This window comes from Octopus bimaculoides, chromosome 11, assembly GCF_046866305.1.
Source record: "Octopus bimaculoides isolate indiv1 chromosome 11, ASM4686630v1, whole genome shotgun sequence".
Taxonomy (NCBI): domain Eukaryota; kingdom Metazoa; phylum Mollusca; class Cephalopoda; order Octopoda; family Octopodidae; genus Octopus; species Octopus bimaculoides.
The window spans coordinates 22,621,551-22,646,695 of record NC_142938.1 but is presented as its reverse complement, the minus strand read 5'-3'; the positions used below and the strand labels follow the sequence as shown (position 1 = coordinate 22,646,695).

General features: G+C 34.2%; 1 protein-coding gene across 50 annotated transcripts in view; it reads right to left on the bottom strand.

Annotated features, from left to right (window-relative positions):
- The window catches only part of LOC106879405 (phosphofurin acidic cluster sorting protein 2), a 296,592-nt gene that overhangs the window by 15,900 nt on the left and 255,547 nt on the right, over window positions 1-25,145 (bottom strand). For 15 of the 50 annotated variants that reach the window (XM_089360542.1, XM_089360551.1, XM_089360544.1 and 12 more), the window contains 6 exons: window positions 13,511-13,615; window positions 11,112-11,218; window positions 9,023-9,177; window positions 7,390-7,500; window positions 6,207-6,309; window positions 3,107-3,181 (listed from right to left, as the gene is read on the bottom strand). In XM_089360542.1, the coding sequence (XP_089216668.1) occupies window positions 3,107-3,181; window positions 6,207-6,309; window positions 7,390-7,500; window positions 9,023-9,177; window positions 11,112-11,218; window positions 13,511-13,615 (656 nt within the window). Of the gene's footprint in view, window positions 1-3,106; window positions 3,182-6,206; window positions 6,310-7,389; window positions 7,501-9,022; window positions 9,178-11,111; window positions 11,219-13,510; window positions 13,616-18,024; window positions 18,079-25,145 lie in introns of all 50 variants that reach the window. The other 35 variants (XM_089360530.1, XM_089360531.1, XM_089360532.1 and 32 more) reach the window with 3 other exon arrangements.

The window sequence follows — 25,145 nt, the reverse complement described above, 5'->3', positions numbered from 1 at the left end:
CTTTCAGGAATCCTTTTCCAGTTAAATTTATCTTCAGTAGAAGTTGAATTTTGCAACAACACTGATCTCATTCCACTCCATAGAGCTTGTCCCCTTCTTTGCACCACACACACACATTAGAGAATGTGCATAGCCTGGTGGTTAGGGTGTTGCACTCACAATCACAAGATCATGGTTTCGATTCCCAGAACAGCAATACATTGTGTTCTTGAGCAAAACACTTCATTTCACATTCCTTCAGTCTACTCAGCTGTAAATGAGTAACCTTGTAATGGATTGGTGTTCCAGTCAAAAGGGAGGTTGCCCTTGCTTGCCTATCTGCCTGCCTAACCAGCAGAGTGACATTATCTGAAAGCTACACCAATGCAAAGAAGTGCATTGTGATCAGTGGTGTATAACATCTGATAGTCTGGTCAATATAGTGATACATATGTAAGATATGAATAAAATTTCTTCAGATAAATCTAGATAAATATAGCTACCTTTTTTTTTTTTAACTAAAGAGAAAATTTAAACAAATGACAAGATATCTTGCAATCATTTGGATCACTCAAACTGAACATGAATGAACATGATGGTGATGATAATGATAATAATAATAGCTTCTTTATTTTAAATTAATATCAATGAATTTTAAAATTATGAAAATAATTTTTGAAAATATGAACTAAATATATATATATGTGTGTGTATGTGTGTGTGTGTGTGTATGTATATATATATATATATATATATATATATATATATATGGATATGTAAAATAAGATATACAGAAAATTGCTGATGCATATTTCAGCCAAAATATACCTGCTTGTCTAAACAACTACAAAAATGCAGAAAGAACATAAATGGAACAAATTAAACATACATGCTAAAATATCAAAACTGATTCAAACTAAAATATTAACTTAAATAACAATAAAAAAAAGTTTGTTGCCTTCTTTTGAAACCAATATTTCAGCTTCCTAATTGCTGAGAAATTGAATTTTGTGAAAAATACCCTAAGCATCATTTAAATTATTAAAACTGTGATGCAAATTGTGTATTTATCAGAACATGTAAATCAATGGAACAAAATGAAATGGTTTTCAAATGGAAAAGAAAAAAAAAAACATTTGTGTTGATGTGGATAGAAAATATAAAACCTCTTCATAACTGTCCTGCTGTATAATATAAGCTGTCAACATACTAGCTTGTCAGTATTAAGCTGTCAACATATTCCTTGTTAGTCATTATTAAATTGTCACCATATTTCTTGACAGTATTAAACTGTCAATATGTTCCTTGACATTTAGCATATAACTGTAGACATATTCTTTGGCAATCAGCATTAAACTGTCAACATATTCCTTGCCATTCAGCATTAAACTATCTCTATATTCCCTCTTTACAGTCAATCTATTCACTTTTGACTGTTAACTTCAGGTTTTCATTATATTTCTAATTTTCAGTCAACATTCCACCCCACCACTTCAAGAAAGTGAACATTAAACTCTTGTTCACACATTTCTCCATTGTCGGCATTAGGCTATCAAAAATTTCTTCTCTAATAAACATTACCATACCAAACTACTTCCCTCAATTTATAAACTTCTCAGTTGTTAACATATTTCCTCTCCATAATCATTAATATACCATTATACATTCATGGTGTTAGGAAGGGCATCCAACTATAGAAACCAGCATTAGGATAAGATGCAGTCCTTGGACCCATCAGATTTTGTCAAACTATCCAACCCATACCAGCATGTAACATGGATGTTAACTGATGATAATGAGCCCCTCATTGTCAAGATTAAGCAATATATCAATTTCCTCTCCCAAGTCAATAATAATGCATTAGCATCTTCCATAGTCAGTATGAAGTAGCTAAAATATTACCCACTTCACATCGAAACGTAAAAGGCCATACAATCCCTCACCATAATCAACATTAAGCTGTTTATAGCAGAGACTCCATCTAAGAATATCTGAAGAAGGAATTGTATTCTGAAATATCATCAGACTATAGATAACTAAATTACAGCAAGTATATAGTCAATTTTTTGTATTATAGTGCATTGTTGTACCATTCAAAACTTTTTATTCTTTACAAACAATACACAATGCTTCAAGCGAACTACAATACTATCCTATTAAGCTGTCAGTATAATACACTTTTTAATTGACATTATATTGTCAAAAACTGATATGTTTTAAGTAATAAGTCAACAAGTACTGAAAGGTCACTGTTATAAAACTATATGATTAAGTTACTAAAATAGCCTTCAATGTCTCTCTCTCCATTGGAAATAAGGTTACAGCCTAATTCAAGTGTCAAGAGACTGGAGTTAGAAGCTCAGCCTGCTATCACCAAGTCTCTAACAACTTCTAAGGGTGTCAATATCCATAATGGTGATGGAGGCTGAGTTGTTACCTCCAGGAAGACAATCAATCCATTTCATTTTGAAGGAGACAGTAGCTATGTTGAGGATCAAGTGAAGGCTGGTGGCATAGCTCAACAAAAGAGTGACACACAGACAGACTAGAAGTTAAGAATCTAAGAAACACCAATGACTTACTACAGTCTAATGAAGGAAATTAGTGCACTGAAGGTAGAAGTTACTACAGGTGTGGCACAGGTACAAATATGTGGGAACTCCAGGTAAACAACACTAGTCTAAGATCATTGGGAAAGAGGGAAGAGAAAACAATAATAATAATAATAATAATGATAATGGCATTGATGAAGGTGATAATAATAATAATGATTTAGACAGTAACAACAACAGAGTTTACGGGGTGCCTAACAACTACAGTGCTAATTTAGTGAGATGCAGTTCCATGCTGGGTCTTGTTTAAATAAGGCCCTGCACATGCGCACACATGCACACGCACAAATTGACTAATAGGTTAAAGTGCTACCACACTATGTTGTATAGATTACACACAACAAAGAAACACCGTGTGTGAAAATGTATGTGTGTGTGTGTGGGAGAGAGGTGAGTGTAGTTTTATGTATGGGAGCATGTGTATGTGTGGTACGGTGTTGGTTCATTCATGCCCAGAGTCATAAGGGAAACTTGATTCAGTGAGGACAGTGACAGTTTCACCTCATGTCGTTTACCTGGTAGCAGTGGAGTGATGGTGGGAATAGAATCCATCTTGCCTCATAGGTTGCACACTTGATGATCTGGCTAGTCTAGAGTCAGGCAAAGAAGGGAAGCCCAGATTAGAGAGAGAGAAAGGAAGAACAAAAAAAAAATCCCAATAATGAAGACAATTGGATTAATTAATAATGATTAGTAAGTGTTCATTGGCTCAGTGACTGTAGAAACCCCTGATATACTGTCTCTGTAATAAATGCAATTTGGTGATCTTCAATTAAAAATGCTGAGATGGGCAGTTGCTTTCTTTGGACTACCACACTGGTGATTGTTTAAAATTGTGTATATTCTGGGCAATTCCAGGTAGACTCCTTAATCATGGGCTAATTTGAGATTAATAGAAAATTAGTTATCAAAGGACATTAAAAAGAAACAAAAAAAGAAAACAAAAAGAAATAAAATTGTGAAAATATGAAAAAAGAATGAAGTGAATATGTTACAGGTATGAGCATCTCTATACAGAGTCAATTCAGTTGTATGAAATGTTTGAAACCTATGTATATATCTGAGTGAGTCCTCTGCAATTTGACACTTTTACACAATTAAGTCTGCCACAAATATTCCACCTATACATCTTCTATACTACATACCTGGCTTAGTAACATTGCTTCTCACCACACAACTGTATAATATGCACCTGAAACATCATTCATATGCACTATGTTGCACTTGAGAATATCAGAGAAAAATATAATAATATTTATTACATATATAAGTTAATCATGGTACACTTATATACATGCTTAAGACAATTACACGAAATAATTTATGATTACATAATTCAGTTACATCATTTTGTGTATCATCATTTAATGTCTGCTATTCATGATGACCTGGATTGCACAGTCTGATAGGATCTGGCCAGCTGGGGAGCTGCCCAGGTCCTAATTGTTTACACACACACAAGCACACATACTGGAGGTCATCACACAACATTACACTCCCTACATGATAACAAAGGGAACTTCTCAACCACACGTCTATACCTAGACCTAATATTTTATCTAAACACAATCTTACTACTCGATCTATTAACCACGTTGTGTATGGACTTGAACTTGAGATAAAACATCCTGCATATACATGTTATAAGATGGGAATAGGGTTCCTCCCAAAATAAAATCTTAACTACTCTACTTTTCTGTGTGTGGGGGGAAACTGTTATAATGTAAAATATTCCATGAACTGTAATAAAAGCAAAGATTATACAGGTGTGTCAGATTTAATAAAAGCATTTCTCATACAAATGAACTGGAGCTGGTCAGACAGGGGAAGGCTCAGTCAAATCGTATTGAAAAAGAATCTTTAATAAATATTTTATACTATTAAAAAGGAAAAAAAAAAAAAAAAAAAACTCAGCAAAATATGGTAATAAAAATGACACACACACACACATATATATATATATTTCAGTTTTTGGGGATTAATAGATATGCGGGTATTCTATTTCAGGTAATACAAAAAGAATATAACCTAATGAGTATATCTGAAAGTAAACTCATGCTATTTAGAACTTTTTGTTATGTGTGATCCTTTAGAGGCTAGTGTATCAGGGACTACTGACTGAATAATTGTATATGTAACAAGAAATTAGAAAGTGAGAATGAATTATCATCTTCGAACAAATAATTATATAATGGTTGTATGGTTGTACTGGGCTGGGTTTTGGGTTCAGTCCCATTACATAACATCTTGAGTAAGTGTCTTCTACTAGAGCTCTGGGCCGACTGATGTCATGCGAGTGAATTTGATAGCTGGGAACTGCAGAAGTGCATCATTCGTACATATGTATGATAACTGATGTTGGTGTGCTTATGACTCTGTAACTTAGTGGTTTGGCAAAAGGGACTGAAGTATCAGATTTAAAAATAGTATTGGGTTGAGTTATCTGATTAACCATTCAATGCAGTGCCCCAGCATAGCCCCAGTCTAATGACTGAAACAAGTACAAAGATATATGTATATATATATATATAAAAATATATAATAATATAGATTTAATCAAAAGATTAAACGTGGTACTTAAAATGTTTGAGGCACCAAAATTTGGTAGGATAAAAACCAAAAACAAAATCAAGAGATTTGGTGAATAAAAATTTGAAGATAAGCAACAAAAATTCAATAGGTTATAGCAGTATGTACGTTTCGTACAAGCTGAGGAATACATTTTCATTGTACATTCTGTGGTGTTCTCACCACATGAATAAATGGAGCTTGTACGAAACGTACGTACTGCTATAACCTATTGAATTTTTGTTGCTTATCTTCAAATATATATATATATATATATATATATATATATATATATATATATATATATGAGTGTATAAAATTTCCAAACCACGAAAGAACATTCTTATTTAAAGCACTTTGATTGTAAGCAAGCAGGACAATTTGAAAGAATTAAAATATCAGTTAATTCTATACTCCAAAGTTTCACCATTAATGATTAAATCAATCAGTTGATGAATTAACCATCTGTGGATCTTCAGTATAAATGCTGGGACATATAATTATAAAACTTGAATATGCATGGAAACACAAAGGAAACACGTGCATACTGAGTTTCATCGTTACACGTCAATATATATATATATATATATATATATATATATATATACATATATATAGTTTGCTTTTATGTTCAGTTATAATAAAAGCAATTTCACATTAATCTGATGGGTTACTCTATATTTTTGTAGAATACAAATTTATTATTCTTATACAAGGATGTTGTTGATGGTGACTTCAAAGTTTTGGCCAGTTAAGCAACCATCTACATATATATATATATATATATATATATATAAAGTAAATGTTAGAGGTAATACTTGACAATTGTAAGCACCAGTGTATGCTAGCTCGTGGTTGAGGTGATCTACAATTTATATATATATATATATATATATAAAATGATGTGCGCATGTAGGAATAAATATACTTAATCACTTTTGTACTGTCTGCATATGTCTGTGTGTTACTGTGTCTCAAAGAAGAATAGTGGAAGAAACAGACTGAAGATAATAAAATCAGAGTAAGTGGTCAATACATGATACTTACTTTCTGCCTTTGTAGGTGACCATAGCTTCTCCGATAGCTATTGGGAGGAGGTAGTTGGCATTGCTCATGTACTTGGAGATGCGGTTGTATATTTCTTGTGAATCTGAAATATAAGTATGACCAGTTATGCATAAACAATGAAAGTAACTTGTAAAGCTGAAGGGTAATGAATGTACTAAGACATCATTAAGTTAATGTAATGTAAAAATATTTGCTAATTGTCAAAGAATTCTTAACCCTTCAGCATGCAGATCACTTTGTCAAGTGTAATGCCTATTTATTCACATGGCTTTAAATTAATTGTGCATTATCTCATAGCTTCAAAATTTTGCTGATGTAATTGTTTACTTTTAGAATGACATTGTAGGGTAGGTGAGAGAGGTTGGATCTCAACATGTAGAATATTTGGGCTGGATGTGGTTGGCTACTTCAGTTTTATAGCATTAAATGGAGAGGCAATGTTGCTTCCTGGAAAGGACATCAGCTTTTTAAGAGCTACTTTTCCATGCTTGTATGGGTCAGATAAAATTTATTGGGGCAGATTTTCTATGGCTGGATGCTCTTTCTGTCGCCACTGTTTCCATGCAAAGCACTAATCTGTAGTTTACTGAGCCACTTCCCAGACATAGTTACATGGTAAACTGGAAACAAACAACACTGAATAAGCTTTTGTTTACAAAGTTCACGTTGCACATCAAAACATGAGAAGAAGCCCACACATCTTTTGTGGTTAACAGGTATAATAACTCCTGATGATCTGGTACTCATTTCATAGAGGTACTTGAAGTAAAACATGTAGAATTAAGTGTACGGCCCAAAACACAACCATCACTTGGTATTTCAGTGTCTTTAGCAGTGTCCGTTCTGGTGCAAACATTCAGACTGGTTCTGTAGTGTGAGGATAATTTGGTATCATGATGGACAACTGCTTCCTGCAGCAACTCACAAATGTGGTTTCTTACTTTCTTCTTGGAGACCAAATAGCAAAAAAAAAAAAAGTTTTGCCCTTCTTCCAGTGACTAAGCTCATTTCCCCTACCTCATTCCCCACAAGAAGACATCAATAGTGCAGATTGAGTTGTCAGTCTTAGTATTAAACTGAAATGACCACCTTGTTTCTACATTAAAGCAGTAGATGTTACAACTTCAGATGGAAAACATTACACGAGACAGAAAGGACTTACCTAATTTCTGGTTTTCTGACTTCTCAAAAGTTTCCTTCCAGGAGTTGTCAGTAAATAAAGAACTGTACACTGAATCAATATTAGCTAAATACTTTCCAATTGAACTAGCACCTAGAAAAAGAGAAAGACAAAAGGAAAATTAAGAGCCATTCTCATCATCCAAACTTACCAGAATCAGTGGGGGCAAGTGTCTCTATAATTGCATGCTCAGATAGAAAGAAAGTAGCACCCAGACTTCCCTCAAATCACATGTTACTACCTTAAAACAAGATACATAGGATAATGTAGTCTTGGGTATACGAATCCTGAAAAAAATAAGGTGAGATAGTCATGACTGGAATACTTTTGATTAAAGATTTGCTTAATCAGGCATGGCTCTGTAGTTAAGATCACTTCACACCTACAGTCCTCGGTTTCATTCCACTCTATGATACTTTGGGCATATGTCATGAACCATACCCTCATGGGTTAACCAATACTTTTTATGTAGAATTTGAAGATGGCAACTGTGAGGAGCCCATTGTGTGCATGTGTGTGTGTGTGTGTGGATGCATATATCTTTTGTTGATGTAAATTGATGAAGACTAAAATCTGATACTAAATTTAACAAAAGTATTGAGGTTTGTCCCTGTGGATTCTGTTCAAATTTCACTGAGGTCAAAAGGTGGAGATAAAAGCTGTTAATGAAACAAGAACTACTAAAATACTGATGTAGATCCAGATTATTATACACCTCCCTTCTTATAAAGCATAACCCTATATCTAGTCAAATTTCATCATCATCATTTCTGTCCCCTTCATAATTATTATTCACTTCCAATGAGGAGTGATGTGTGGCAGAAATGATAGATATAAGACCATAAATACTTCACAATATTTAAGGAGACTGGCAGAATTGATAGGGCAATGGTATAGTGACATTTACTTATGTTCATTTACATTCATCAGCATTTAATGTCCACTTTGCATACTGGCATGGGTTGGATAGTGTGACAGGATTTGGTAAGCTACAAGGCTGTGTCAAGCTCCAATGTCAGCTTTGGCCTGGTCTCTATGACCGGATGCCTTTCATAATGCTAACCACTTTATAAAGTGTATTGGGGGCTTTTTTATCTTGGCACTGGAACTAGCAAGGTTGTCATGTAACTCGCAAAATGGAGACAGGTGGTTTCATGCCAGGTGTTGAAAGGCTAAAGTATGATAGAGGGACAAGCACAGGTTTCCATTATGATTTCAAATTTCTGCTATGGTAGACTTTGTTTTTCATTCTTCTGAAATTGATAAAATAAGTACCCACTTGGGTATGTTAGGGAATGTTAGGATTGACAATACTACTCTCCTTACCCAAATGAAGCTTTGTGCACATATTAGAAATCAATATTTATTTACTCTATGTTCCATGTTCAAATCTTACTGGGGTTAATTTATATTTTATCAATCTCCTCAAGAGATGAAAAGCAAAGGGATACAATAATAGACAATGCTTTAGTTGAGAACAGCCTTGCCCTCAAATATGTAGTTAATGTCAATGTGGGTAAAGCCATATTATTTAGCTTCCACTGTGTTAAAAAAAAAATACATGCATGTCTAACATTCACCCCCATCAGTGAGTAAACAATAGAGAAGTACTTACCAAATGGAATGACTAGAAATCTGACATAGTGTTGCCAGTCAGGAGACTTAGATGAGAACTGTTCAACGTATGGCCGCAATATAGAGTTGATGTAGCCATCGTTGCCCGCCACACCAATTTTGATAGGAGAAGGACTTTTGGAATTACTGTTGCAGCTAGAACAGATAAGTGTTGGAAAAAGAGTTAGTATAGTAAGAACAAACAGCATGAAAACTGACATATGCATATGAATACACACAGATGCATTATATTACACATACACAGACATAACTGAATATTCTAGTTGATCTATCAATTAAAGTACCTACTAATTGAATTATGGTATAAGTGGCTGAGAATTCTGTAGACAAATGTTTTCTCAGGCAGATCTAACATAACTTTTGATAAGGCTGGCTTTTTAAAATTACAGCTAGTCTCTTTGAAAGGTTTCCATATGGTTTCTGCCAGTCTAGTTCCTCTTGTAAGTTCAGCCACTGAGAAGTTAATTTAGGAGCAGGTAATTTGGTCGATGAAACAACTGGATCTGCCCCATCAAATGAGAGAGAGAGATAGAGAGATATGTTTCTTTACTGGCCACACAGGGCTGAACACAGAGGGGACAAAATACAAAGTACAGCTTTTCTTTTTGGGAAGAGGAAAAAAAAACGGGGTGGAGAAATTCGATCAAAAGGGATTGTGGGAGCAAAAAACCGATCAATAGGGATCGTATATCACAGAAATGTCATAATGTGAAAAGGGGAAACAGATTAGGTTTATCTGGGGAAAGAAAAGCCTACGGAAAAGACCATGGTAACCTTGGGTAATAATGCCATGCAAAAAATACATTACAGTAAGTGACTCTTTTTTTCCTTTCTTTTCTTTTGGTTCATAGGATTATGCTCAAGTTGGCTCCATCATTCACACATGCCATTCTTGCTACATTCACCCATCTTTTTTTTGTAACATTCACTAGACAAAACTTCCCTCTCTACTCTCACCTTCCTCTGCAAGTGATACTTGAAGAAGTTGATGAGAGATTGACCAGAGAGGAAGGTGTTTATCTCTAGACCTTTCAGACGCATCCACCATACACATTCTTTTGCCATAGCCACAAGCATGATGAAAATGGCTCTTCTTTCCCGTTTCAAGGAAGGAGGAATGACAATATTCACGATTGACTCGGTTGATAAACTGACTCGTTCGACATAGGCTCACAGGTTGGAAATGGTTGGACACTGTACGAGTGCGTGCAGAACGGTTTCGTCGGTCTGACAAAATCTCAGGTCGGTCAGCCCTGTGTTTCTTGAGCCATGCCTGTAGAGCTTATCCTGAACGGGTAGCGCTTCTTGATAGCACTGCCAAACCAGGGATCTCTAGAAGTTGTCCATAGGTCCTGGCATGAAAGTTGTCTTGAACAGGTGGGTCAGGTATTCCTCATCAACGCCCAGGTTTGCTCTGAGATCATCGTCGTACCTCCCCTCCACTAACTCCCTATAGAACGCTTTGGTTGTGTTGCAGTCGCTCAAGGTTGACCCGGGACAGCATAGTTGCTCGAGAATAATGCTAGATAGATAGACAGATAGACAGATAGATCCATCCTGTATCACAACTAGATAAAATGTGGATTCTGTATCTTTCCTTATAGCTTTTTTTTTTATGTTACACACTGTCATGCAAATTCTGCCTGACAATATATTAAGAGTACACATACACATATGAGAATAAACTGTGGTTGTGTGCACCTCCTTCTGGTATCCATGTATAGCTGGTGGATTGGGCAATTAAAAATTAAGCCTTTGTTAAATCAACAATCCGGCATTAGTGATATGGATTTTTCAACTGTCATGCCAACATACTAATAATAAACTAAAACAACCCATTTAGAGCAATATGTCTTCCCTAAGGACAGAGGGTAGACAGTAAGAGTTGAATTGTTTACTGTTTGAGCAGTAATCTAACAGCTATCATAATGAATTTGAAAAGAAGAAAACAAAGTATAAAAAGAAAGAGATAAAGATAGCTAGACAGAAAGAGAGAAAGAAACAAAGAAAGGAAGCTGATAACAATAAATAGCCTTGTTTTGATCTGCATTTCAGTGTGGAATACTTACAATTTCTGAATTCTGGTCACAAGAAAGTTGACCACAGCTTTTGTGTCTGCTGAGGTACATGTGGAGATCAGCTTGAGAGGTTTGTCCTGACATTTCTGTATCAGAAACTATGCAAAATAAACAAAAACAAAACATTGTTAGTCTTGTGAGGAGAGGTGAAGTAGCACCTTATTCTAACAATAAGACAACATTCAACTACATTAAAAACAAGATAGTATTAAGATATTTAATCCAGCATGTGCTTTGCTGATGAGGTCAGAATAAGACCAAAGCACATCTGGAATTGTTTCCCATACTTGAGAGGAGAATAACAATAATATTCATCTTTAACCAATATGGTTTTTTTCCTCACTGCAATTCTAGTCACCTTTTTAGTGCTCCCAGTATGAAGTGTGTTTGCATTAACTCAACTATATATATATTATTATTAACAATTAATGATAATCTGTTAACAACACAGTCAGTAATAGTTCAGACATATTAGCAGTGCTGTTAAAAAGCTACAGCAATGCTGACAGTATCATAAGACAGAATTGCACTGGCTGATCATTATGAGAAAGAACAGTACTGTCAAATAAGATGGTTTGGCTATAAGGCAATGCCATTGAAAGAGACAATTGTATTAGCAGAACTATTAGATTATTCTGGACTACTTGAAATGCATACAGGAGGTACTGATAGATTAGTTGTGTTAATAGAATATACCACTAATCAACTGTACTGGCATATTAATAGGCAGTACTAATGTCCTAACAGTGATATTAGAAGACAAAAGTACAATGTTAATAGAAATTACTGCTTGAATAACAGTATTAATGGAATTTGCTACTACACTTGCAGTATTGTTAGAAAGTACTGTTGTATTGGCAGATCCTGGTACTGCTGTGCTGGCAGTGATAATAGAATAAACTACAATATTGGCAATGTTAACAGAAGGTACTACTGCACTGGCAGTGTTTGTAGACCTTCTCCTACAGTGTTAAGGAAGGTCTACTAACATGCATTATGCTATTTTTTTCTATTTTCTCTATTTTTAAAGTTTACAGTTAGTTTTATAGGAAGTGACATACAGTTAGTATACAGGGAGTGAGGTATCTCAGGAACAGTTGCTGATAAGCCTAACACCACTGACTCTGATCCCAGCAGATGATGCTCATGTTGGACATCAGCTCCATCAATCTCATAGCTGGGAGCAAGGCCTGCAAAGATCATGGGCATGGATTCCTTCTTCCCCTGATTAACTTATAATATCTTCCCACCTCACCTAGGCTGACATTTTCTTTTATGTTGATTCTATTCAAACTACAAAAGAAGTAAAGATCTTCTGCCAGTATAATTTCTTGTGCCTAACATATCTGGGCAAAAGATATCAGTTCATTACCATCTTCCAGTTTCTCTTCATAAAGGGTTTTATCCCTGAAATTTCGAAATGTACAGTAATAAGTACAAATTTTGAGGTCACCTTTACTTCTGTTTTCACTCCTATATTTCCAACTTGAATTACACTGTTTTTTTTTTTTCTTAAATAATTTTACTACACACAAGATTGGATGTGTAGGTGAGAAAACGATTGCTCAATACATATAGTAGAGGCTATTTCTTTAGAAGCCGAGGATTCAATTCATCACTACTGAGAGTTTCTCAGTACGTACAATAGTTAAACTGACAGAAAGATGCATCTATTTGTCATTCCAATGATTGTACATAAGAAATTGAGTTGCAACAAAGTGAATTATGAACTTCTGAAAATACATACTTTTACTCTCTTTTACTTGTTTCAGTCATTTGACTGTAGCCATGCTGGAGCACTGCCTTTAGTCGAGCAAATCGACCCCAGGACTTATTCTTTGTAAGCCTAGTACTTATTCTATCGGTATCTTTTGCCAAACCACTAAGTTACGGGGACGTAAACATACCAGCATCGGTTGTCAAGCGATGTTGGGGGCACACACACATACATACATAATATATATATATATATATATATATATATATATATATACATACACACATATACAACGGGCTTCTTTCAGTTTCCGTCTACCAAATCCACTCACAAGGCTTTGGTCAACCCGAGGCTATAGTAGAAGACACTTGCCCAAGGTGCCATGCAGTGGGACTGAACCCGGAACCATGTAGTTCATAAGCAAGCTACTTACCACACAGCCACTCCTACGCCTACATAAAATTTAATCGAAATTGGGTCTTCAATTGTGACCAGTTTCAATTGAATTTTCTACCACCTTATGCCTCATATTGAGTACTTTTTCTCTTTTTATATATTACGTATGTCTGCATGCTTGTATATTATGTATTGCACACACATACACAAGCATTTCTAGTTTGTCTGGAATGCTGAAGTAACTGTGAACTTAGAAAGGGTTAATTCAACCACTTACCTGACCTTGCCATTCTGCTGTGTTTACCATGAGAAAGCAGTCGGGAAGCCTGTCTTCAGAGTTGCTACCTAGAGAACTTAACTGGTCAAGAAGAACTTTACGAGGCTACAGGTTGACAGAAAGACAGTTTGAGAGAAAGAGAGAGAGAGAGGAGAGAATGGGTAGAGGAAGAGAAAGATACATCAATGTTAGAGCATCTGGACTAAATTTAAACAGAATACATAAAATAATGATGATAATGAGATGTACACACACACACACAAATATATATATATATACACACGTGTGTGTGTGTGTGTGTGTGTGTGTGTGTGAATAGAAATGTAAAGTAAACTTGGTAGTATGTGTTTTTAGTAAACACATGCTTGCATGTTTATTTTACGTTCCCACTTACACCTTTACTGTGTATTGCTATACACACACACACACACACACACACACACACATATATATATATATATATATATACATACATACATACACACACACACAGAGGAAATGAGAGATAAAAGAAACAAGAGATTAATAATATGATTTAGCCAAGACAATGATTAATAAAAAATTAAACTGTTTCATAAAGAGGGACTAGAAACAGAGTTCCACACTGTCCTCATCTTTTAACAATTACAACAACAACAATAATAATAATGATAATAATAATATTAATAGTAAGAATAATATTAATGATGAAGCGATTAGATTATTTAATTTACAAGAAATATTGTTTTTAATTATTTTAAATGAAAATCTCAACTTAATTTCTATTTTTTTTTTAAATTTAAAAAAGTTAATAACAATTACATTTCTAGTGAGAGATGGATTGTTAGTTGTAAATAGGAGAAATGTTAGGTGTTGGACTGGAGTTTGGTATATGTAAGAGATATATATATATATATATATATATATAGAGAGAGAGAGAGAGAGAGAGAGAGAGAGAGGGAGAGAGAGAGAGAGAGAGAGAGAGAGAGAGAGAGAGAGGGAGAGAGAGAGAGAGAGAGGGAGAGAGAGAGGGAGAGGGAGAGAGAGAGGGAGAGGGAGAGAGAGAGGGAGAGGGAGAGGGAGAGGGAGAGGGAGAGAGGGGGGGCAGGGAGACAGCAAACAGTAGAAATTGATTGAGAGGAGAAAGATGGAGAGAGCAATCAGGAGAAATAATAAGAACAATATCAAACAAAACCACTCCAGATAGCATTCCATATGAGAGGCACTGCTTGGATATCTGATCTGAAGAGGGTGGAACAACAACAACGAACAACAGCAGTAGTAGCAGCAACAACAACAACAACAACAGTGGATCTATAATCAAAGTAAAGTCACCAGCTGATTTGCTCAAAGGTGCAGCTTCCCTGTCAAATGATGGACACTGCAGTATAGTGGAAGATGGAGAAAGTCAACTGGTTAACTCACATTTGGATTATGAAACACAACCCACTGATAAAAATGAAGTTAGTAATTATTACTGAGGCAAATACAGTTGGTTTTTAACACTGTCTTAGGAGTTAGCTTGATAGAGCATTTCAGTAAACAAACACGTCACTAAGTCATAGATTAAGAATAGGTATTGTAGACAATCTAGCACATCACTGTATAGAACAAGTTTTACAAGGTATACTGTAGCCAACATGAAACCACATTGTATATGAGAAGGAAGTAATAAGTATAACCAACACCACCGTATAAGATTAAGAATAAATATATTATTACACATATAAAACCAACACCACTGTTTAAAATAAAGAAGTGTTATATATAACCGACACCACTTTATAAATTCAGAAAGTATTAAGAACTAAACAACGCCACTGTTAGAGATACAACTAAACACAACAAGGTAGGTGGTCTGTTGTTCTATCTATTCTGCAACTCCACCACCATTTTGTTCAATAGTTTAATTATCGTGTCAATCCATCACCCTTTATAATAATGATTCTTTTTATTGGTCACAAGAGTTTTAACAAAAACAAAAATAACCCCATGGAGTGAGGGAATCAAACCCCGATTTCCTCCTCTGCTTAGCAAGCAGGGTAATATCATTACATTACCTATAAATAATTATAATAATAACTGTAATACTTCTCTTGCATTTATCATTTATCTTGCACAAGGCCTGCAGTAAGATATCTGACAGACAAACAATGCTGGTCTTAGCTATAGTACCTCAAAATTACAAGAAAATTGATTTAAGTAAAATGTAGGTAAGAACAAAGGTGTAGAAATTGTGGAGATGTATTGTTAAAAGGTGAACAATATGTTTTAGTAAATAGAAATAGGAAAAGTAGGATGGGGAATAATTTTAGGAAATACAGGTAGGATGGACGTTAATTTTAGTTAATGGAGGATGGACTATAATTTTGTGAAACGAAGAGAGGAGAAAGCAGTCATTAAACAAGAAGTGACTCAAAGGAAAACACCAAAAGACAAATGACTGACAATGAGTTAAAGCAGAAAATTTTTAGTGAGAAAGAAAAGCTTAGAGATTAAGTTAACCCTATAATACCTATTGTTGTTTATTCATTACACTTCAGATACTAGGACCTTATGGGAAGAAAACTACAACAATCAAAAGCTTTAAGGATTCTTTATGTTTGAATAATATTATTGCATGTAAGCAATTATAATATTTGGTGGTTGTTGCAGACTTACTAACCTCTGAATAATGCATACATGCACACAGCCACTAAACCTTTTTTATTTTCTCTCCCTGTTTATTTTTGTGTTCCTTTCTGTCAAAGAGCATAAGCTCGAAACATAAAAGACTTTCTCACTTCCCAAGCATTAAAATAATACATCTGTTTGTTGTTTACACACCCAACTTCGTTTTTTTTTTTTTTGTAAATTCTCACTATATATATATATATATATATATATATATATATATATAAAGAAAATTTAAGTTTTTACATTAAATGTACTCTTTATCCTAAACTGAAAGGTCTAATGAAAATAATTTTGTTTTTCCTAAATACTGATAATTTAGGTCCTATAAGGTTAAGAGAAAGTAATAAATTAGAATTTATGAAGGATGTGGGACTTATCAAAGTTAGAAATCGTTATTTTTGTTTTCAAAATGATATTGGATGTTTTTCCTACATGGGTATTGTGTGCATGTCTTAAAATCAATTGTATGAAATCCATTGATATTATTAAGATGGAAGAAATGGTAGAGCCAGTATCATATCAACTTAAATGCATTGAAGTATCTAGTGTTTCTGCAATTTTAGTATTGGATCCTTTGTTCAAATCTTGTTTAGTTGTGACTTTCTCCTTATTCCATTTAACTCAGTAAACCCATACACACACTCAATCAACTTTGCCTTTATATATATATATATAACATTTTCATTCTCCTTCTTCTTGATAATTTGCTTTTCACAATGAAAACCTGTTAGAAGAAATCTTTATTAAAATATGCTTCCAGTTTAGCATTCTGGCTTTTTTTCATTTTCCTATTATTTCTCCACGTGCGGTTAACACAACCCCACTATTTACTGACTTATATATATACATATATATATACATATATATATATATATATATATATATATATATATATATATATATCAGTATAGCTAATTTATATAAGAAAACCTTTTGAGCAATTTTGTGGGTGTACTTGCCAGGCAAGTGATTTGAGACTGTTTGATGAAACTCAAATAATTGCAGTGTGGAAGACAATAGCTAATCAAATCACACAAGAACTGTGAACTTCACTCATGCGTCCTTCTCAGCGACCGGGTCATAGTTTGTGTGGTGAAAAAATTTTGACATTATATAATCAATGATAAATGTTTAAGTGAAGTTAACAGTCTTTGCATGTTTTGGAATGGCTAACATGTGTCTTCCACACTGCAATAACTTTCTAGTAGTATTTATCCTTTGAAGTAGTAATTTCAGTTAAGAGTTTAAGAAAGAAAAAAAAAAAGAAAAAAAAGGACAAAAGGAAAAAAGAACTTTCAATGAAAAAACAGAGTATTATTTAAGTTAGATTACATTAAAACTGTTAGTTGTGAGAAAAACTTAAAAAGACAGATGCTGTGTAAAGCGAAATAGAATACAAAAGTGGGTGTTGAGTGATGGTAGTCAGAGTAACAACAGTTAAGACCAGCGTTTGTTATAGGCAAGACATCTACATTGAGTTAATGAGGTAACTAGAAGAGGTGGGTGAAAATAAAATTAGAATATTTAATACCATTGCAATATTAGAATGAAATTGAAATTAGTCATCAGTAATAATGATAAAAATAATGATAATGGTAATAATAATAATAATAATAATTTTCAATTTCTTTTTCTTTCTTTTTATCAATTATATTAATCTGGGTAAGTGAGTTTTAAAGTTAGTAAATTTGTTACAGGATTTTTTTTTTGACTGTAACAAGGAACAGAGTGATCAGGCAGCCAGCACTGAAGACCAATGGCCAAAAAAACAGTAATAGAGGGCACTCCATGAAGACATGCAGTAAGGAATTTGGGACTTGGAAGATTCCTTAGTAGTGCTTGGTTTTCTTAACACTCACACTATTGGTATCCTTGGAAGTCTCCGTCACAGCAGAAGAGCACACACATGGCACCTGCCAAAGTCAAAACAGATTGGTTACATTATATAAGGTAGTTTAAGGTCTTGGACCTAATTAATTAGATGGTTGGCTGGGGGATGAAGTTCATCGTATGACTAAGAAACTAAAACACTGTATGTAAATATTCATGGTTTAGTTTCTACAGTTACATAAAGATGGTGCTAATCCTATAGGCATGAAACATTCTCAGAACCAACTAGTTCAGTTTTGGTTGACTGTCCAATGCAATGAAAGATAAGAACAAGATAAAAGAACCTTTTGTAAAATCATCTGTAAAATTGTAGTAGTAGTTATAGTGGTTGTCGTTGAATGGCTCTGCTCAGGTCTTCAGGAGCAGAGCTGTGATACACAAATAGTCAACTGCATATATGTCATATCGACCAAGGCTGCCACAATAGTATTTTTATAACAACAAAATCTGTAGATCAACTAAAATCTAAATACAGGACTCTAATAATGAATAAAAAAAGCCAAAACACACAGTTCTTCAAAACAGAAAGAAGTTAATACAAAGTAAATAACTTAATTTCAATCAACCACAGGCTTTAAGTTATAAATGTCAAGGTAGAAAGTGTTTACGATATAAAGAAATGGATGGTGTCCACTGCTGGGGAGTTGACCAAATATTTCTCTGATTAGGATGCCTAAAACAAAACAAACATATTACCCTGCTGTTTCCAAAATGGAAAAAACACGAGATAATGTGGTCCTAGACTCTTCTTAAAAATCAGTTGGAGAAGTAAGAGCCTTTTGTGACATAGGTGGGTGACACTTTACCAACCTAACTACTATGCAAGTTTAAGCACTGAGTAGCTTAGGTGAATGACCTGTATAAACAAAAATCCACATTACTGTGATTCTGTCAGATGTCTCATGAAGATTATGGGGAAGTTGAACAGTCTGGATACCAGAATCAATCATGTGTGTGTGTGTGTGTGTGTGTGTGTGTGTGTGTGTGTGCGTGTGTGTGAATGGCAGATGTGTATGTTTGAGTGTTTAATTGTTTGTGTAAATGTAGTTTAGTGTAAATATTTTTTCAACATGTAATGCATATATGTATGTCTATATGTACATGTAAGTCATCACAGGTATGCTTGAATATAACTCTGTGCTTGTGTGTCTGTAATGTAGGTAAATGTGTGTCTGTAGCTGCATGATTATGATTGTGCATGTTTGTAATGATCAGATTTGGGATAGTGAAGTCCGTCTCATACCTGATCAATACTTAACATATGACCAGCAACAGGAGATTCCTCCACCACTGCTGAATTCTAGATCAGAAACCCACAAATTGCTTTCCAGTCTTGGGCCAGAACTCATGGACCACTGTTCAGCCTTGAACCCCAATGCACCCCAACCCACCCCAAAGAAACAAAAACAAACAAACAAACAAACATGAACCAGTTTTCAGTCTTGGGCCAAAAAGACACAAGCTGTTTACTGTTCCATTTTGAGCCAGAAAGCCACAGGTTTAATACTGAGCCACTTTGTGCATCTAGAAACAGTACATCATAGATTGTTGGTTAGTGTCTAGATTTAGGATTATGACGGTTATTGTCAGTCAATTGGATATGGACAAACTCAGTTTTAGCTAGCTTATCTGGAAAATAGAGCAATACATTAAGAAAGGGAAAATAAAAAAGGTTGAGAAGGGGATAGATAGATAGATAGATAGATAGAAAGATAGACAGGCAGATAGACAGACAGATAGATAGATAGACAAACAGATAGATAGACAGACAGATAGATAGTAAATACACAGGGAAAAAGACAGAGAGGGTGGCAGGGAAAGGGAAAGAGAAAGAAAGAGAAAAATAGATGTGAAGTATCTGAAATATAGAAGGGAGAGGAAATCTGTGTGGAAGACGGTTTAAATTTTTGCCAGAATGGTAGTTGGAGAGAAACAGGCACACAATAACTCAAGCTGAGTTCAGATATCCAAACATTGAAAGGAATTTTGATGAAAGACAAGAAAAACAAAACAACAAAAACAAAACAAAGAAACAAACAGATGAATGGTAATAAAAACAAAAAAACAAATTTTATAATTAACAGTAGTAGTAGTAGCAGTAGTAGAAATAGTAGTAGTAGTAATAGTTAGTGGGTAAATAAACAAACAAAAGAAATATGACATGCAGGAGTTAGAAGATTTAGTGAAAAATGTTAGTGAAACATGAAAAAGAGAAAAAGAAAATAAAAAGAAGAAAAAGAAAAGAAAATGGTGCATGCACAGATTTTGCTGGCACAGATTTTGAAAGACTGCCATGAGCCATGTAACTACAAATAGGACACCATGAAGTTTCAGGAACAGTTTCAAAGTAAACTGACATTGGATCTCTGTAACATGATGCAATAAAATGTACCCCAGAAGATCTGTTGTGGTTCAGTATCCAATGTAGAGGTTGAAAATAACCATAATGGTGAAATGTATGTAGGGAACAAATGATATAACTTGTGTTTATCAGAATTTCTATAATACCAACAAAGACACACACATATATACATACACATACACACACATATATATATATACATATACACATACACACATATATATATATACACACATACAAACACACACACATGCATATATATCATGGCTGTGTGGTTAAGAAGCTTGCTTCTCAACCACATGCCTTCAGGTTCAGCCTCACTGCATGATACCTTGGGCGAGTGTCTTCTGCTACAGCCTCAGTTCTACCAAAGTCTAGTGATTGAATTTAGAGGGTGGAAGTTCCCATCATGTGTGTACATGTGTGTGTAAGTGCTTGTGCCTCCTAATAGAGAGAAGGGAAATATAAACTCACACACATTATATATATATATATATATACATATTCATGTATGTACATACATACACATGTAGATACACACACATATGCAGATATATAATATACATGCATACACACACATATGTGCATACATACATATATATATATAAAGACATACATATACGTACATACATATACATACATACATATATATATACATATATATATACCTACATATATGTACATATACATACCTACATATATGTACATATACATACCTACATATATGTACATATACATACCTACATATATGTACATATACATACCTACATATATGTACATATACATACCTACATATATATACATATACATACCTACATATATGTACATATATATACATGTGTACATATATATACCTACATATATATGTACATAGTTATATGTACATATACATACATACATATAATTACATATATGTACATATATATACATACATATGTGTACATGTATATATATACATACATATGTACATACATACATATATACATACATATGTACATACATACATATATACATACATATGTACATACATACATATATATGTGCACATACATACATACATACATACATATATATGTGCACATACATACATACATACATACATACATACATATATATATATATATATAATGAAATGTTAGTGCCAAGCAGTGTTTAGGCATAAGCAAAATCTAGTTTATTTAAAGTACGTTTGTGACATATTTAAACTGCTAAAGGGCAAATTCACTGCACTTACCATAGAGAAAATATTTGTCTTTACACCTTTTTACCACAAGAGAAATATTTTCTCTACAGTAACTCCAGTGAATTTGCCTTTTAGCAATTGAAATATGTCACAATCATAATTTAAATAACCTAAATTTTGCTTATACACACACACACACACACATATATATATATACACACACATACATACATATACACACATACATACATACAAACATACATGTATAAATAAATATACACACACACACATATATACATATACACACAAACACACATATACAGGGTGTAACAGGTAAATTGGGACACATTTCAAATGGGTACATTCCTAATTGTATAGATTTTGTTGGAGTCTAAATTTTAGATATTACCAGCTTGAATAATCACTTGTGCTATTTTGTATTTCAGATTGAACAAACTATGAATGTTAATAAAAGAATTCAACCATAGAAGTGTAATTGCTGAGTTATTCTGCGCCGGCAGAAGCGCTCAGGAGAGCCTCAAGTATTCCAAATCTACTGTTTTCAGAGTTGCAGTCAATTTGAAGAAAAGTCATGATGTTCAGAAAAAGCTTCACAGTCCTTGTAATGACCAAAAATGCACAACTTGCTTCTTAACAGGACTTGAAAGATCAATTGAGTCTAACCCATCATAATTGATGGTGAAGTTGGCACAAGATCAAGGAATCAGTAAAATGACCATTTTTAGGGCAGTGAGACAAGACCTCCATATAAAATCGTATGTGAAGAGACACCATAACATTCTAACTACCTGCTTCAAAGCGGAGATGTTCGCATCTTTGTGGATGAAAAGAAGCTCATGATAGATGAAGTTGCAAACTGTCAAAATTCAAGAGTGATAGCGTATGACCCTTTCCAAGTTCCTTCAGCTATGCATAGTAAGAATCTAGCTTCCATTATGGTCTTTGGAGCTGTTGCAAGTGATGGGAAATTGATGCCTCCTCATTTTATTGAAGCAGTTCTTAAAATCAACACAACAAAGTATCTCAGAATCTTAGAAGTTTTGTCTCCTTGGATTAAGAAGCATTATGATGCTAGTTGAGTCATGTTTGTACAGGATTCTGGGCTAGCCCATTCTTTGAAAAGAGTGCAAGAATTTTTGAAGAAAGAATTGCCCATGTTTGTCCCTAAAGATATCTGGCCCTCTAGCTTGCCAGTGGATTCTTGAATCCACATGAGTTTTGGCTATGGGGCACAGCTGAAACAATATCCAGTGCAACTTCTCAAAACTGTGTGTCTTCATGGAAGGTTTTGATCTGGTGAGCATTCAGTAAAATGAAAAAGGAAGAAATAGTTAAAGCATGCACATCATTTTATAAATGGATTGAACTGGTAAAGAAAGCAAATGATGGTCACATTGAACTGAAATAAGTGTTAAACACTCCACAAATTGGCACAAACATAAAACTTGCAGTTTTTGATTTTTCCAAGTTATACCAATTATATTAAAGATAGGACCCAATTTACCTGTTACACCCTGTGTATGTGTATATATATATATATATATATATATACACACACACACATCTATACATATACACACACATCTATACATATACACACACATCTATACATATACACACACATATATACATATGCATACATATACGTACATCTGTATATGTATATATACATATATGAAATTTGATCTGAAACTACACATCATTGATCTTAATAACTGAGCTGACAGATTGTATGTAGATTTTTGTTTTGTCATTAAAAAGATGAAGGGGGGGGGGGTCAAATAACACCAGTGTTGTCATTCACTTCTGGGAAATGAGAAATGGTTTCTTCAACATTTTGCAAACAAATTATCATTCTGTCCAACAACAAAATAAGCAAGCTCAAAAACATTCACGCACTAGTAGTAAGTAGTAGTAGTAATAATAGTAATAATAATAATAATAATAATAATTCCAACAAAGAAAAAGAACAAACAGAAAAACAGCAGGCATCAAAATGAAGTTGCTTGAGCCATGCATTTTTTTATAGATTTGTTTTCCTTTTTTCTTATTTGAATAAAAGCAGAAAAGCACAATAAAAATGTGTTCTTTGCAAAGAAAGCTGTAATGATGATAACATTATCTTTGAAAATTATATATATATATATATATATATAAGCAATATTTTGGAGTGAAGGAGTGGGTTTCTTGTTTGGCAGTAACTGTTTGCATACCCAACAAATACGAGATTGGATTTCATACACACACACATAGATACACACACACACACACAATACATGTGGATTTGTATGTGCATGCGTACACATACACACACACATTAGTGTAGTGTAGTTTGAGTGAAGCATTGTGTGATAATCATAGTGGAGATTAAAATTGCTGAAAAGCTAATATTATGCATAACATAATGTATAAATGAAAAATAAAAGCAAGGATGGCAGAGAAACAGTTTCCACTTGTCCTTGTCTAACTATATTCCAGAGTTAATACTCCATTCTCAGGAGAAAATACAGAGATATTAAGTAAGGTGCATACTGCTGTTCTGTCTTCCTTATTTTCAGTTCCATTCCTGTATGTCAATTTGCATTGTAACAGCTTTTGAACAGTTTCAATGTTAACATATGTATTTTGTGTATGTGTGCGTGTGTGTATGCACACACACACACACACACACATGTATATCTGATGAAGGACTAGCATACGAAATGTTAAAGACCCTTTCCTTTCAAGCATTATAGAAATAACATTTCTCTCAATCATTGTGATTTTTCTTGTTTTTTCAGTCATTCATCACATGAAAGTGCACACACACACACACACACACACGTGCAGTGTGGCCAGGTTAAGAAGATCACTTTGCATTCATAAAGTCCCAATTCTGATTCTGGTGCACAGCATTTAGGCAAGTGTCATTTTCTAATGTTTCAGGTTAACAGATCCCTTATGAATGAATTTGGTAATACAGAAATTTGTGCAGAAGCTTCTCAAATGGATAGTACTTGTAACTTCAATGGGCCAGCCTTGTCCCAAACATTGTTATGCTGGTTATGTCTGAGTATAATACTAAGGATTCCAGTGTTTTTTGGGATACTCATTCACTTACACACTAATTGAATGAGCCTGCTTGCTTCCTTGATCAGACAACTGCCAACCCATGGCTTGAAATTATGTGCTGTGAGTTCAAATATCTCCAAGGTCAACTTTGCCTTCATAATTGGCTTTTGGGTGAATGAGAGAGTTTGAATGTATTCTCCTCAGATTTCGTGCATTGACACTGTTTCACCTTAGATTACAGCTGGCTGTTCTGGTGTTTCCTGACTATATTTAATCCCACCCTATGCAGATTTTTCTATTTCTTTGAAGAGCTGTGGGCCTTTGAACCTTAAGCTATTGTGTGTATGTATACATACAGGTATATATATGTGTGTGTGTATTCATACATACACACACAACCCACCCCACCATTTCTATTGCAATTGAAATATAATTCACAACACTGCACCAGAAATTTCTTGTCTGTCATCAGC